Source organism: Symphalangus syndactylus, chromosome 3, assembly GCF_028878055.3.
Source record: "Symphalangus syndactylus isolate Jambi chromosome 3, NHGRI_mSymSyn1-v2.1_pri, whole genome shotgun sequence".
Taxonomy (NCBI): Eukaryota; Metazoa; Chordata; class Mammalia; order Primates; family Hylobatidae; genus Symphalangus; species Symphalangus syndactylus.
Window position 1 is genome coordinate 50,081,825 of NC_072425.2, and position 14,191 is coordinate 50,096,015.

General features: G+C 50.4%; 1 protein-coding gene across 1 annotated transcript in view; it reads left to right on the top strand.

The window, feature by feature from the left end:
- Positions 1–4,669: 4,669 nt before the first annotated feature.
- FBP2 (fructose-bisphosphatase 2) overlaps positions 4,670–14,191 on the top strand; it is a 40,204-nt gene continuing 30,682 nt past the window's right edge. Inside the window, exons 1-3 of the mRNA XM_055271858.2 lie at positions 4,670–4,937; positions 10,146–10,308; positions 13,088–13,180. Coding sequence (XP_055127833.1) covers positions 4,768–4,937; positions 10,146–10,308; positions 13,088–13,180 — 426 coding nt within the window. The 5' untranslated portion in view covers positions 4,670–4,767. The remainder of the gene's footprint in view (positions 4,938–10,145; positions 10,309–13,087; positions 13,181–14,191) is intronic.

Sequence of the window (14,191 nt, forward strand, 5' to 3'; positions counted from 1 at the left end):
ATGGGCAGGGCACACTTCTCTCTAAGATGGGGATCGTGGGCTGAGCAGATACTCTAAAGGATCTGCCATGCTGGAAGCAGAAATGCTGAGGTTTCATGAAAGAGCGTTTGTTGGGCTCACTGGAGACGGGGCATGGAAAGCATTCTAACAGAGTTTTGCTAACAGAGAATATGCCCTCAGCTAGTACTGTAGAGTCACAGCCCAGATCCTAGCCTTCAGGTGGGGGCCCCGCCCTATGAACTGCCCTAAGACTGCCTTACTGTTCAGAGACGCTGTCCTTACTACTTCCGCCCAGGCCTGTGAGGACCTTTCACCAAGCACAGCAAGCCCATAAATAGCTCTGTGGTCACCGATGCATCAGTGGCGCTGAAAAAAGCGTGAGCTGGATGCTGCCCCCCCTTCCTCTGGGCCTTCCAGACGCCCCGTGTGTCCACGCTGTTGTGTGCCCTGAAAGAACTTTGGCATTTGCTGAAAGGTCACCAGCTGCAATTTCAGATCATGTAGGTAACTCGAACTTCCAACATTTAAATGTAGCTGAAAGGGGCATGACAGCTGCACAGGTGCCAGCCTGGGCTGGAGGGTGGCAGAAATAGCAGGCCCTCCCTTGGATCCCTTTAGGGGGTGAGGTGACTTATAAATGGCACTGGCCAATCCCCCTCCCCCCAATCCCCAAATTATCCAGGCTTCTGCTCATCCTTGACACCCACAGTGCCAGACAACCAGCGCCTCTGCAGAGATCTGCGTATAACACTGGCTTGTTTGTTTCACTTCCAATCTGTTGTGAACAGATATGTTAATAAAACATAATAAGCCAAGTGTGGTGGCTCACGCCTGTTATCCCAGCACTTTGGGAGGCCGAGATGGGAGGATCACCTGAGGTCAAGAGTTTGAGACCAGCCTGGCCAATATGGTGAAACCCCATCTCTACTAAAAACACAAAAGGTAGCCAGGCGTGGTGGTGTGTGCCTGTGGTCCCAGCTATTCAGGAGGCTGAGGCGGGAGAACCACTTGAACCTGGAAGACGGAGGTTGCAGTGAGCCGAGATTGTGCCACAGCACTCCAGTCTGGGCAACACAGCAAGACTTTGTCTCAAAAAACAAAACAAAAAAACAAAAAGCATAATAAAAATAATTACAGGAGTGGCCAATAAGCACCTGCTCAACATCACTAATCATTAGGAAGATGTAACTACTGTAAGCCACAGTGAGATACCACCTCACACCCATTAGGGTGGCTACTGTACAACAAACAGAAAATAACAAGTGCTGGCAATAAGGTGGAGACCCTGGGACCCTTGCTCACTGCTGGGGAGTGTGAAATGGTGCAGCCGCTGTGGAAAATGGTGCAGCAGTTCCTCCAGAAATTAGACAGAATTACCATATGATCCTGCAGGTCCACTTCTGGGCACATCCCCAAGAGAATTAAAAGCAGGGCATGGCAGCATTACTCACACTAGCCCAGAGATGGAGGCAACCCAAGCGGCCATGGAGGATGAATGGCTAAACAGACTGTGGTGCGTCCATACCAGGGAACACTGTTGAGCCTCAGAGAGGAGGGGACTCTGACCCATGCCATACCAGGGTAGCCAAATTCATAGAGACAGAAAGCAGAACGGCGGGTGCCGGGGACTAGGTGTTGGGAGGGGGAATGGGGAGTTCTTGTTTAATGGGTGCAGAATTTCAGTTTGCAAAATTTGAAATTGGGGTTATGACTATAATTGGGGTCTAGAACTGTTCTATCATGCGAACCCCCCTTGCCCTGTCCCCTCCCCACACCCCTACCCCTGGCAGCCATGAGAGTTATCTGTCCCCACAGGTTTGCATTCAGGAGAGTCCCCTACAAATGCAATCAGACTATAGATACTCGCTGGAGACCACTGCTGTCACTCTGAGTGACACAGTGCCTCTGAGACTAGCCTAAGTGCCACACGTGACACTAATGTTTGTGTTGTTGATTAATAGTATTCCACTGTGGCCAGGTGTGGTGGCTCATGCCTGTAATCCCAGAACTTTGGGAGGCCGAGGCGGGCAGATTACAAGGTCAGGAGATTGAGACCATCCTGGCTAACACGGTGAAACCCCGTCTCTGCTAAAAATACAAAAACAAAATTATCTGGGCGTGGTGGCGGGCGCCTGTTGTCCCAGCTACTCAGGAGGCTGAGGCAGGAGAATGGTGTCAGCCTGGGAAGGCAAGACCATGCCACTGCACTCCAGCCCGAGACCACGCCACTGCACTCCAGCCTGGGCAAAAGAGGAGACTGTCTCAAAAAAAAAAAAAAAATAGTATTCCATTGTATGGCTCTCCCAATGTGTTTACCCATTCACTGTTGAGGAGCTTTTGGATGTTTGCAGTTTCTAGTTTAACTATAACTGCTATAAATACCTGTGTGTGGGTTTTTGTGTGAATATAGATTTTCAGTATTGTTTTGCACCATCACAGGGGAAACCTTTTTTTTTTTTTTTTTTTTCTGAGACGGAGTCTCGCTCTGTCGCCAAGGCTGGAGTGCAGTGGTGCGATCTCAGCTCGCTGCAAGCTCCGCCTCCCGGGTTCACGCCATTCTCCTGCCTCAGCTTCCTGAGTAGCTGGGACTACAGGCGCCCACCACCACGCCCGGCTAATTTTTTGTATTTTTAGTAGAGACGGGGTTTCACCGTGTTAGCCAGGATGGTCTCGATCTCCTGACCTCGTGATCCGCCTGCCTCGGCCTCCCAAAATGCTGGGATTACAGGCATGAGCCACTGCGCCCGGTCTATATTTGGGATCTTAAATCTGCATATTAAGAACTGCTGGTAGATCTTAGTTTTATCTGAAAGTTTTCACATAAATTGTGAGCACCAATGCCCATCTCAACCACTTGGTTGCCCTCCTCAACCAGTTTGGTTGATCCAATGCCAGTGCCCAGCTCCCGCTGCAGGCATCACCACACGACCCTGATCTGGCCGATGCTGTGCACAGGGAAGTCTACGGGGGTGGGAGGTTGGGTTCTGGGGAAATTGTTCTTTCCTAATAAAAGGGAACTGATGTGGTTGGAGCTGCCCTTGCTCCCCTCTTTGTATCTTCAACGTGGGCTGGGTGTTCAGAACTGCAGTGACATTTCGTGCTCACAGGATGCCAAGCAAGGGGCACAATCCAGCAGACCAAGGATGACAGAGATGAGACAGAGAAGGGTCCCAGTTGAACCACAAACAGCTGAATGAATGCCAGCCACCACCTCCTAGTGCACTGGTGGTCTATGAGGAAATAAACCCCCACTTATAAATTGCTCTAAGTGTTCTATTACTTGCAGCTGGACATATTCTTTTTTTTTTTTTTTGAGATGGAGTCTTGCTCTGTCGCCCAGGCTGGAGTGCAGTGGCGCAATCTCGGCTCACTGCAAGCTCCGCCTCCCAGGTTCACGCCATTCTCCTGCCTCAGCCTCTCCAAGTAGCTGGGACTACAGGCGCCCGCCACCACGCCTGGCTAATTTTTTGTATTTTTAGTAGAGACGGGGTTTCACCGTGGTCTCGATCTCCTGACCTCACGATCCGCCCGCCTCGGCCTCCCAAAGTGCTGGGATTACAAGCGTGAGCCACCGCGCCCGGCCGCAGCTGGACATATTCTAACTGACATAACTGTCAGGGGAAAAAACCTTCAGAGAAATGTGCATGTTCTACTGTTTTGTGAAATCAGATTATGTATGATTGCACAATATTTGTGTGCATGTTGAAAGACTGGAAGGGCAATAATAGGTAACAAAGTACTGAGCACCTACCATACTAGGCATATCTCATTGCAGCCACTCTATAAGGTGGATGCTTCATGGTTATCCTCATTTAAGAGTGAGACAACTGAGGTTCCAAGGGATTTAATAACTTTCCCAAATCATGCAACCAACAGACAGCTAGCTTGGGACTCAGAGCCAGGTCTGGCTGGCCCTAGAGAAAGTGCTTCCACCACCATATGCACCCCACCAGTGTCTACTGGCTGCACAGACCACCACCAGCTCTAGTAGCACTGATTTCTGGAGAGTGGGATGGGAGGATGGGCTGGTGTTGAGGAGGTTTTTCTTTATCCACTTCTTTGGTGTTTCCTTTATAATAAGCAATTTTTGTTACAAAAGTGCACATCCAGAGATATTGACAAAATAACACTGGTGCCAGGAACTGTGCTAGGAATACAATAGTTTTCTTCCAGATCTGGATCTCTACTGTGAATATCCACCGGTCATACATGCTTACTGGAAATAAAAAGCATTCTTTCCTAACTTATTCCAAACCCTGGCTAAAGGAATTCTGAGGTTGCCATTATGTTACTATGTGACCTTTGTCCCAGATAAGGAACCTGCCAATTTGCCACCTCCGCCCTCGGGAGAGCCAGGCCCTGCAGTCACTATATGTGAAGAATCCTTTGGAGCCTGGAATAAGAGGGTTTTATGCATCATTTTTTAATCAACTGGATTTCTCACCTCCCGCCTGTGCCTAAATTGTGGCTTCTTGGTATCTTGAAAGGGGGTGCTCAGCAGTAGAAAGCGGCTCCATGTTTCTGGGCAGCCCGTCCTGTTTACAGACTGCTGCGGCTCCCTGGCAGCTGCCACAGTCCCTGAGGCCAGAGGGAGTTCCTTGAGGGCCCCAGCAGTTGTTTGAGTCATGTGTTTTGGGCCCTTTTCCTTAGAGATCCTGGCAGGGCCAGCACAGATTTCTTATCAGCTTCCACACTGTGGAGCCACAGCCCTCAGAGGTAAGCAAGGTTTCCTGCCTGGAGAAAAGGATTTGAAGCATTCCAGCCATAATGACGGACAGAAGCCCCTTCGAAACCGACATGCTCACCCTGACCCGCTACGTTATGGAAAAGGGGCGTCAGGCCAAAGGGACTGGGGAGCTCACCCAGCTGCTGAACTCAATGCTCACGGCCATCAAAGCCATCTCCTCGGCCGTACGCAAGGCCGGCCTGGCCCACCTGTGAGTCCTGGGGAGCAGGCATGGGGCACAGAGCACCCCAGGCCCATGCAGGGGTGTGGGAGCTGCAGGTGCTTTGGCAAGAAACTGGGTCCAAAGCTTATTGGCCCTGTGTGCCCTAGATGGAAGCTGCATTTCAAGTTCCTATCATGTGTACTTTGATAAAGGGGCCTTTGACTTGTTTTGAGAAAGGAACGAAAACATGCTATGAAGAAATATGCATATAATTTTTCCAGTTATTATAATGATACCAAGTGCAGTGGCTTGTTGCATTAAAATATGTGTCGTGTTATCATGACTTGTATTTGCACAGAGAGAGTCTCACTGGCACAAAGAAGTAGAGGGATTACGTGAAACATCTCTTTATGTCTTTTGCAGACATGAGTGTTTTATTTTAATAAGCTTTGCAAATATTTTAGGAGCTGGAAATTATTTACGACATAGGAAGCTTGGTAGAGCCCCTTCCTGCATCTGCTCTCTCATCATCTAAAGGAGTGTTTTGCTGGCTACGTGTTTTATTTCTTCTCTGTGACTCTTTCTTTATCTTCACCTCCACTTGGTGTGCAGGAAGCTGGGAGGTGCTAGTCCTGGGAGGGGAGTGCAGAGGTGTCTTCCACACGGTTCTCTTTGGTGCTTTATCCAAGCACGGATGAGGCCAAGTTCACATTACACTGCTGATGGTCACAGCCCAGTGTCCCGTTTAAGTCTGTAATAAAAAGAACCCGGTGCCCAGGCACGGTGGCTCATGCCTGTAATCCTGGCACTTTGGGAGGCCAAGGAGGGTGGATCATGAGTTCAAGAGATCAAGACCATCCTGGCCAACATGGTGAAACCCTGTCTCTACTAAAAATACAAAAGTTAGCTGGGTGTGGTGGCAGTCACCTGTAGTCCCAGCTACTCGGGAGGCTGACGCAGGAGCATCGCTTGAGCCTGGGAGATGGAGGTTGCAGTAAGTCGAGATCGTACCACTGCACTCCAGCCTGGGTGACAGGACAAGATTCCATCTCAAAACATACAAACAAACAAACAAAACCCCAGCTTTCTTTGGGCTTCCCTTGTAGTAATTCCAGGGGAGGTCCTCTCAGGAGCTGAAGGAACACATATTTTGAGGATGAAAGAGACTCAAAATGAGGAGCTAACAAAGTCCAATCATTTAAAATATTTACTCTGAACAATTAAGTGCTTTTAACACAAAAAGTGATAGCATTAGATTATAAGATGTAATTATCATTTGATCACCACAGACTGTATTTATTTAGGGGTGGTGACCCAGTAGTAGGACTCAGGTTAACGGTGCATTATCCTTGCTTTTTTCCTGTGTGTGGATGCTTCAGCTCTGTTTTTACCTCATTTGGCAGTAACAGCTATGCTTTGCATTTAATTGCCTTCCACTATGTAAGGACAGCCGGTACCCTGTCCTGCTCCTGCGGGTGACAGCTCTGCTGAGTGACGGTAGACAGGGACTTTGCCTCTTCCTGTGTGGACCCTGCTATCCTCAGCGTGGTTGCCTGAGCCCATCTCAGGGTAATTAACCCACATAAATCGGGCTCCCCTCTGTGCAGGGCTCTTGGTTAGGCAGTGGCTGCCGTGATAGGGGTCTTGCTTATCTGCTGCAAAACTTGACTTTATGGCGGTCGAGGAAGGAGACAAAGTGGCCCTAGGAAATGGATAATTGAGGTGCTTATTAATTTGGCATCTCCTACCGTGTAATAATGGGCAGTGATTTACTCTCGCCAGGACCTTAGATTCCCTTTGTGAAATGGAGAGGATACGAGCGCCCCTAACTCTTAGGGTTGTTGCAGAGTTAGCAAGCGCATGTGATGACGACTTCAACTGTGCCGGCCCCGTAATACACGCACAGTGCCTGTCACTACCGCGATTCCAAGCCCAGACCAGATTTGCCTGTGCCTGAGCCGTCAATGACCACTAGGTGGCAGGCGCAGCCAGTGGAAACCTCTGGGCGGCTGAGGCAGGGTCCTGGGGCCAGCAAGGAAGGGCCCCATATCCCAGCCGGGACCCCATATTCTGCCAACTCAGACAGCATCTTTCCCTGGCCCCTGTGTAACAGACACCCAGGGAGGCAGCAGGGGAAGCCCAGTGGCTAGAAATTCTTTCTTTCTAAGAAGATACTTGGATTATTTTTAAAAAGACCTGGCATTGTTTCTCAGGAAGGGAAAAGGTGGTGTTCCATCCTGCAGCAGCCAGGCTATGTGTGGCCTGTCTCACACTCCCACCACCGCCCAGGCAGGGGACCGCAAGCCCCTGGCTCCTTTTGGGGAGATATTTCTAGCACGGGCTCCGTGAATGCAATTTAAAAGTTTTGAGAGTCTCCTTTCCCCCTTCTCTTTCCTCTTCTCCTTATGGTGGGAACAAGAGAGGCCGCAGTGCTCGCCCGGAGCCTCTCCTTGGCTTTCTCATGGCCGTGGGGGAACATTCCTTTAGAGACTGTCAGTGAGCTTTAGTGCCAGTCAAAACTCTGCAAGATACTGTCCTATGGGCTAGAGAGCCCCTTTCACCCATCATCTCAGGTGAAGCTATTGCCAGGAACTCACATTTCCTGGTGAGTTTCCATTCTTTCCGGGAAGAGGGGTGCTGCCCAGTACCTGGAGGGAGGGTGCAGGGGGTCGGCTGAGGGGTGGGGTTAGACGGATGAGGGGGGATTTGCAAAGTGCAAGACAGAGCCTGTTTCTCAGCTCTGCCCACCGCAGGCCTGGGCCCGCTGTTCATTCTCCAGCGGCAAGCACATCCAGATTCCATATCGAACCAGGGCCTGCGTTTGTGGTCCCCTGAAACTCAGATGCAGTCAACCTAGTTTTGTTGCTGCTGTTGCTTACTTGCTTTTGTCTTGACCAGGAGGCACAGTCTTTGGGGTGAGGCTGCTAGGACTGTTTTCCAAGACAGCTGACTGCTCACATCATGGTTCCTCAGACACCAAATGATGTGCCATGGGTGGGGGTTGGTGTTGGGGGGGTGAGGTGGGGGTGCCATTCAGGGAAGAGAGTAGGAAATGAGTTTGCCCCCAGCTTAAGGTAGATCAGTGGTTTTCAACCCTGGCTGCTTGTTAGAACCACCTGAGATTTCCTTCCACAAATAAATAGCATTAACATCAGAAGGGAAGGGAAATTCCTTTCTTGCCATCCTTTCCTCATAACTCAGTGAACAGACATGGAGCATGTGCTGTGTGTCTGGGCACTGCAGAAACAGACAGAAGGACGGATCCTGCCCTCTGCAAGCAGGCCATGCAGCAGGAAGCCAGTCCGTGAGTGTGGTGAGCACTGAGGAGGGATGAGGGGGTGTTTCTGGTGTGTGGGGCCCACTTGAGAGGACCAGGGAGGCGTCCCAGAGAGGAAAAGGAGGAAGAGCAGGAAGAAAGCTGGGCAGAGAGCACTGCTGTGGTGGGAACACCATTAGTGAAGGCGAGAAGGACCAGAGCCCCTTGCTGGGTGCTGGCCCAGGGACATCTGCGGCTGTTGGAACATGAGAGGGTGGCAGGGTGACTGAGCCTTGCTGTAGTGGTGCAGGGTGGACACATGAAGGATATGACTTCCCTCAGAATGGAAAAAAAATTCCTGCCGTTGTGGAGCTCACAGACAATAAACAGGAGCTAGATGGTGGTCAGGGCAGAGGAGAAAATGCATCGAGTAAGATGTTGGGGACCAGGGCATGCTGCTCCAAACAGATGGCCAGAGAAGGCACCACTGAGAGATGATCCTTGAGCCAAAGCTTGACTGGGGTGGCCGCCACATGGCTCTTGAGGAAGAGTGTCCCAGGTGGGGCAGCAAGGCCAGTGGGCAGTCAGTCACAAGGCAGGTGTGTGCCTTGGAGGTTTCAGAGGCTGGGGCTGGCCCTGTGAGGACGAGAGAGACAGGCAGCCGTGCCAACCCGGGCACAGAGATTCCACGGTGGTGCCTGACACCCACTTGAGGACTTGGATTTTGCCTCTGGGTAAGACTGGAGGGCACTTTAGGAGGACCCCTCCTGCTGCTGTGTTGAGAACCCCCTGAAGGGGCGAGGGTGGAAGTGGGGAGACTTTTGCATATGAATGCTGTAAAACCCAAAGCCTCTAGATAGAATTATTTTGAGGGTCTCACTCCATCGCTTAGGCTGGAGTGCAGTGGCGTGATCACAGCTTACTGCAACCTCCACCTCCCCAGGCTTAGATGATCCTTTCATCTCAGCCTCCCAAGTAGCTGGGACTACAGGTGTGTGCCACCACATCCAGCTAATTTTTGTATTTTTTTTGTAAAGACAGGGTCTCACTGTGTTGCCCAGACTGGTCTTGAACTCCTGGGCTCAAGCGACCTACATGCCTCAGCCTCCCACAGTGCTGGGATTACAGGCATGGGGCCCTGGCCCTGACTGGCATAGAATTCTCATAGTAGCACTCTCTTATACCGCTTGGAATGACAGTGAAGAAAAAAATGAAGTAAGTCTGCCCCCAAATTTCCTTCTCAGTTCAAGTAACACCAAGCTACCACAGGGCAATTTTAATTCGTTCCAGCAGGGCACTGTGTGAGGAGAATCCACAAAGACTTGAAATTCCAGGGCTTGGCCTGGCATGGTGGCTCACACCTGTAATCCCAGCACTTTGGGAGGCCGAGGCGGGTGGATCATGAGGTCGGGAGATCAAGATTATCCTGGCTAACACGGTGAAACCCCATCTCTACTAAAAATACAGAAAAAAATTAGCCGGGCGTGGTGGCGAGAGCCTGTAGTCCCAGCTACTTGGGAGGCTGAGGCAGGAGAATGGCGCAAACCCGGGAGGCGGAGCTTGCAGTGAGCCGAGATCGCGCCACTGCACTCCACCCTGGGGGAGAGAGTGAGACTCCGTCTGAAAAAAAAAGAAAAAGAAATTCCAGGGCTGGAGGCCACGGCCCTTTACTTTTGGAGTCCTCAGTTATGGCGATGGGTCTGATTTGATGAGCCCCCTGTCTGCTCCATCTCCCTGTGCTGAGAATGGGTTTGTGTTTTAGTGAGACTGAATCCTGGGTCATCTCACTGGGAGGCTAAGAAAACGACTCCAAGGTGTAAGGGAGGCAAAGCTGAGAGACATCCTGCGAGGCATAATCGCCTTCTTCTGCACGTGTGACTTGGAGACTCCAGAGACGCAGAACGAGAGGGGAGTACACTGCTGGCGTTTTAGGGTCCCGGGCTCTTTGCTGGAGTTAAGACCCCCTAGTGACTTCTTCATTCAGCCTTTTGTCTTCTCAGGTATGGAATCGCAGGAAGCGTGAACGTGACGGGAGATGAGGTGAAGAAACTGGACGTGCTATCCAATTCCCTGGTGATCAACATGCTCCAATCCTCCTACAGCACCTGCGTCCTGGTCTCAGAAGAGAATAAGGACGCCATCATCACCGCCAAGGAGAAGAGGGTGCGTCCTGGGGCTGCGGTGCCCGCGCTCGCCAGTAGATGATGATACTGAGCCGGAAATAAGCTGCCTTGCTTTTCTTTAATTCCCCAGATTTTCCTCTATTTCTTAACATTTGTTTTCTGGAAACAAAGGATTGCATACTTCTCTAGTTGGAAATCTTGTGCCGTCTAGAGAAAGAAGACTCCACAGTAGGACAGTGACTCATTAAGGAAATAGTTCAGAGTGATGTAGGAACCGCCTCAGTGGGCTCTTGTTCGTGGCTGTTCACTTAATCAGTAACAAGAGCCAAATTTTGGGGGGCTTAACCTTGTGGAGTCCAGGGAAGAGCTGTACTGTACAGCCTCTCACTGCCCCCGCCTTCTCATCTTCACTCCCGCCCCTAGCCCGCACTTTGCGAGGGGTTACAGTTTCAGCAGAGATTTCTTTGTGCCTGATGAGCTGTTAGACTGGTCCAGAAACAAAACCACAAGCCTCCTCTGCTCTTGCCTCGTAGGATGGTGAAGTCAGTGAAGGCAGGCACGGCTGGGGAGGGTCTGCATTCACTATGGGTTCACACACAGCTTATTATACAGAGAGGTTTGCTGATGGCCAAAAGTTTCAACCAATGTTCAGCTGCAATACGGTCAATAGACAAGAGGCCATTTCTTTGTGATTAGCTGGAGGAATGGAAAAGAAGTTAAAGTAAAGCCAAATTTATTTAACCTCTGCTCTATGCAAGGTACTGCACAAGGCACTTTTGCCCTCGTCTCACATAATTTTAGCTACATCACACCTATTACTTCCAACTTTCAGTTTCAGTTGATATGACCCTTGTTTCTCTCTCCAGTCTGATCTACCATTATCTTTTCTGATTGGCCTGAGCCACATAGCCACATAGGTCTTCATGTCAGTTCCTTTATTTATTTATTTATTTATTTATTTAGAGATGGAGTCTTGCTCTGTTGCCCGGCTGGACAGGCTGGAGTGCAATGGCGCGATCTCAGCTCACTGTAACCTCTGCCTCCCGGGTTCAAGCAATTCTCCCGCCTCAGCGTCCTGAGTAGCTGGGATTACAGGCATGCGCCACCATGCCCGGCTAATTTTGTATTTTTAGTAGAGACGGGGTTTCGCCATGTTGGCCAGGCTGGTCTTGAACTCCAACCTCAGGTGATCCACCCGCCTCAGGCTCCCAAAGTGCTGGGATTACAGGCGTGAGCCACCACACCTGGCCCGTGGCAGCTCTTGAATACTCCAAACCTGCTGATCTCTCTGCCAAAAATTCTCCTCTCTAGGATGGGCGCAATGGCTCACGCCTGCAATCCCGGCGCTTTGGAGGCTGAGGTGGGAGGATTGCTTGAGCTCAGGAGTTTGAGACCAGCCTAGGCAAAATAAAGATACAAAAGATAAAAATTTAGCTTGTCATGGTGGTGTGCACCTGTAGTCCCAGCTAGTTGGGAGGCTGAGGTGGGAGGATTGCTTGAGCCCAGGATCTCCAGGCTGCAGCAAGCTGTGACCACACCACTGCACTCCATCCTGGGCAACAGAATGAGACTCTGTCAAAAAAACAAAACAAAACAAAAACAAGAAAACAAAAAAAAAATTTTGCTCTCTAGATCTCTGTGTGTTTCTTCATTCCTTAATTCTAGTCAGGCCTGTCATCAAATGTGACCCCTCTCATGGCTCTCCAGCCCCCAGCCTACGTGGGTTTTCCTTAGGGCATGTGCCACAGCCTGCTTGCGTGTGTGCTGACCTGTGCGCTCTCTGTCTGTTCTCCCACTGGAATGTCAGTGCCAGGAAATCCAGCCTTGCTGCTGGGATCGCCGCCCCCCCGGAAACAAACCCCAGGGCCTTGAACAGTTCCCAGCATATGCTGGAAGCTCAACATGTATCTGCTGAATGCATGCATGCATGAATGAATGGGCTAAATTGGATTTTTTTTTAAAAATTGGATTATTATAGAGATGTTGGGGAATTTCCAAGTTTACAAATTATCTAACTTTTCTTTTCTACTCTGGCTGAGCAAGGGAAAAAAAAACAGAAACAAAGCTCAAATGAAGCTAGGCCAATACTCACTGGAAAGTCAGGGAAAACTAAATCAAGTGGACTCTCATTGCTCTTGAAGTTGCATTACCGGTGTTTAATTGGCCTGGGGGTTCTGGTCCCCATCACTAAGGGTCTCTCGTGACCTTGCACACAGGGGGCTATAAAAAGGACCTGGGGGCCGGGCGCGGTGGCTCACGCTTGTAATCCCAGCACTTTGGGAGGCCGAGGCGGGCGGATCACAAGGTCAGGAGATCGAGACCACGGTGAAACCCCGTCTCTACTAAAAATACAAAAAATTAGACGGGCATGGTGGCGGGCGCCTGTAGTCCCAGCTACTCGGAGAGGCTGAGGCAGGAGAATGGCGTGAACCCGGGAGGCGGAGCTTGCAGTGAGCCGAGATTGCGCCACCGCTCTCCCTCCTGGGCGACAGAGCGAGGACCTGGGGCTTCCCTTGATGGCTGGAGCTGCCTGTGACAGCAGAGTGGGTGGGTGTGGGGGACGTTGGTCTCTCAAGACACAACCACTTTATCTTCTGGTCTTCGCATCAGACAGGCGAGATGGATACAAACCCAGAGGAGTATTTGTGTATAAGCTGGCACCCTGCCCTCCGTAAGTCCTGGTGTTTTTTGATAAGGATATACCATGGTTCTCAATCTCTTTTCGATGTGGTGTACTCTGCCATGCACAGCCTTGACATAGAGCAACTGTGCTAATGGGAAGATATGCTGACCAGTTGGTGCTTTCCTCTCTGATTTAGGGGAAATACGTGGTCTGTTTTGACCCACTGGATGGATCTTCCAATATTGACTGCCTGGCCTCCATCGGAACCATCTTTGCCATCTACAGAAAGGTAAGTAGACAGGCTGACATTTTACACCTCCTTCCTGTGGTGGTCTCTGGAAGGTTCCTGGGCTGAGAGCCGTGTGTTTGGAGTCCTACCCTCTGTCTTCCCACTAACGAGAAAAGCCACTGTAGGCAAACCACCAACTTCTCTCTCCCTGGGGCTCCTCATTAGAAGAACTGGATTGACGATTCTCCCTCTGCCTACTTTCTGGCATTCCTGGGATGGTAACAGAAGGACCCCTGAGATCTTGTTTTGAAAGTCTGGGTGCAACACAAATGTCAGACATGGCATTAGGTTCCAGGTGGCATTCTGAATCTCTGACATCCTCTCCCCCTCTTGCCTCATCTCTCCTGTCCCCAGCCACAGAAAGTTTTCTGCTAACGCTCTTTGGATTAGATTGAACTAATCTAACCTGGAAGGCCCACGGTGATCTCCCTATTTGAAATCCGAACCCCTGAGTACACCTACAAAGTCTTTGTTGCCGTGTAATGCTGGGTATTCACAGATCCTGGGGACTGGCGTATCTTTTGGGCCATTCTGCCTACCCTGAAATCCTAGCAACAGAGAGCTGGGTGGGTTTGTGACATCCAGCAGGACTAGAAACTTCACAATTCAGAAAACTTGTCCTTCATTCCATATAAAGTGTACAACAGCAATAAAATCCATAGCAACCTCGCCAGGTGCGGTGGCTCATGCCTATAATCCCAGAACTTTGGGAGGCTGAGGTGGGCAGATCACTTGAGGCCAGGAGGTCAAGACTAGTCTGGGAAACATGGTGAAACCCCGTCTCTACTAAAAATACAAAAATTAGCCAGGGTGATGGTGCATGCCTGTAATTCCAGCTACTCAGGAGGCTGAGGCACGAGAATTGCTTGAACCCAGGAGGTGCAGGTTGCAGTGAGCTGAGATCATGCCACTGCACTCCAGCCTGGGTGACAGAGCAAGACTCTCTCTCAAACAAACAATCCATAGCAACCAAAGAGAACAATAAGCAGAGTGCCAGTTACATTGTATTTG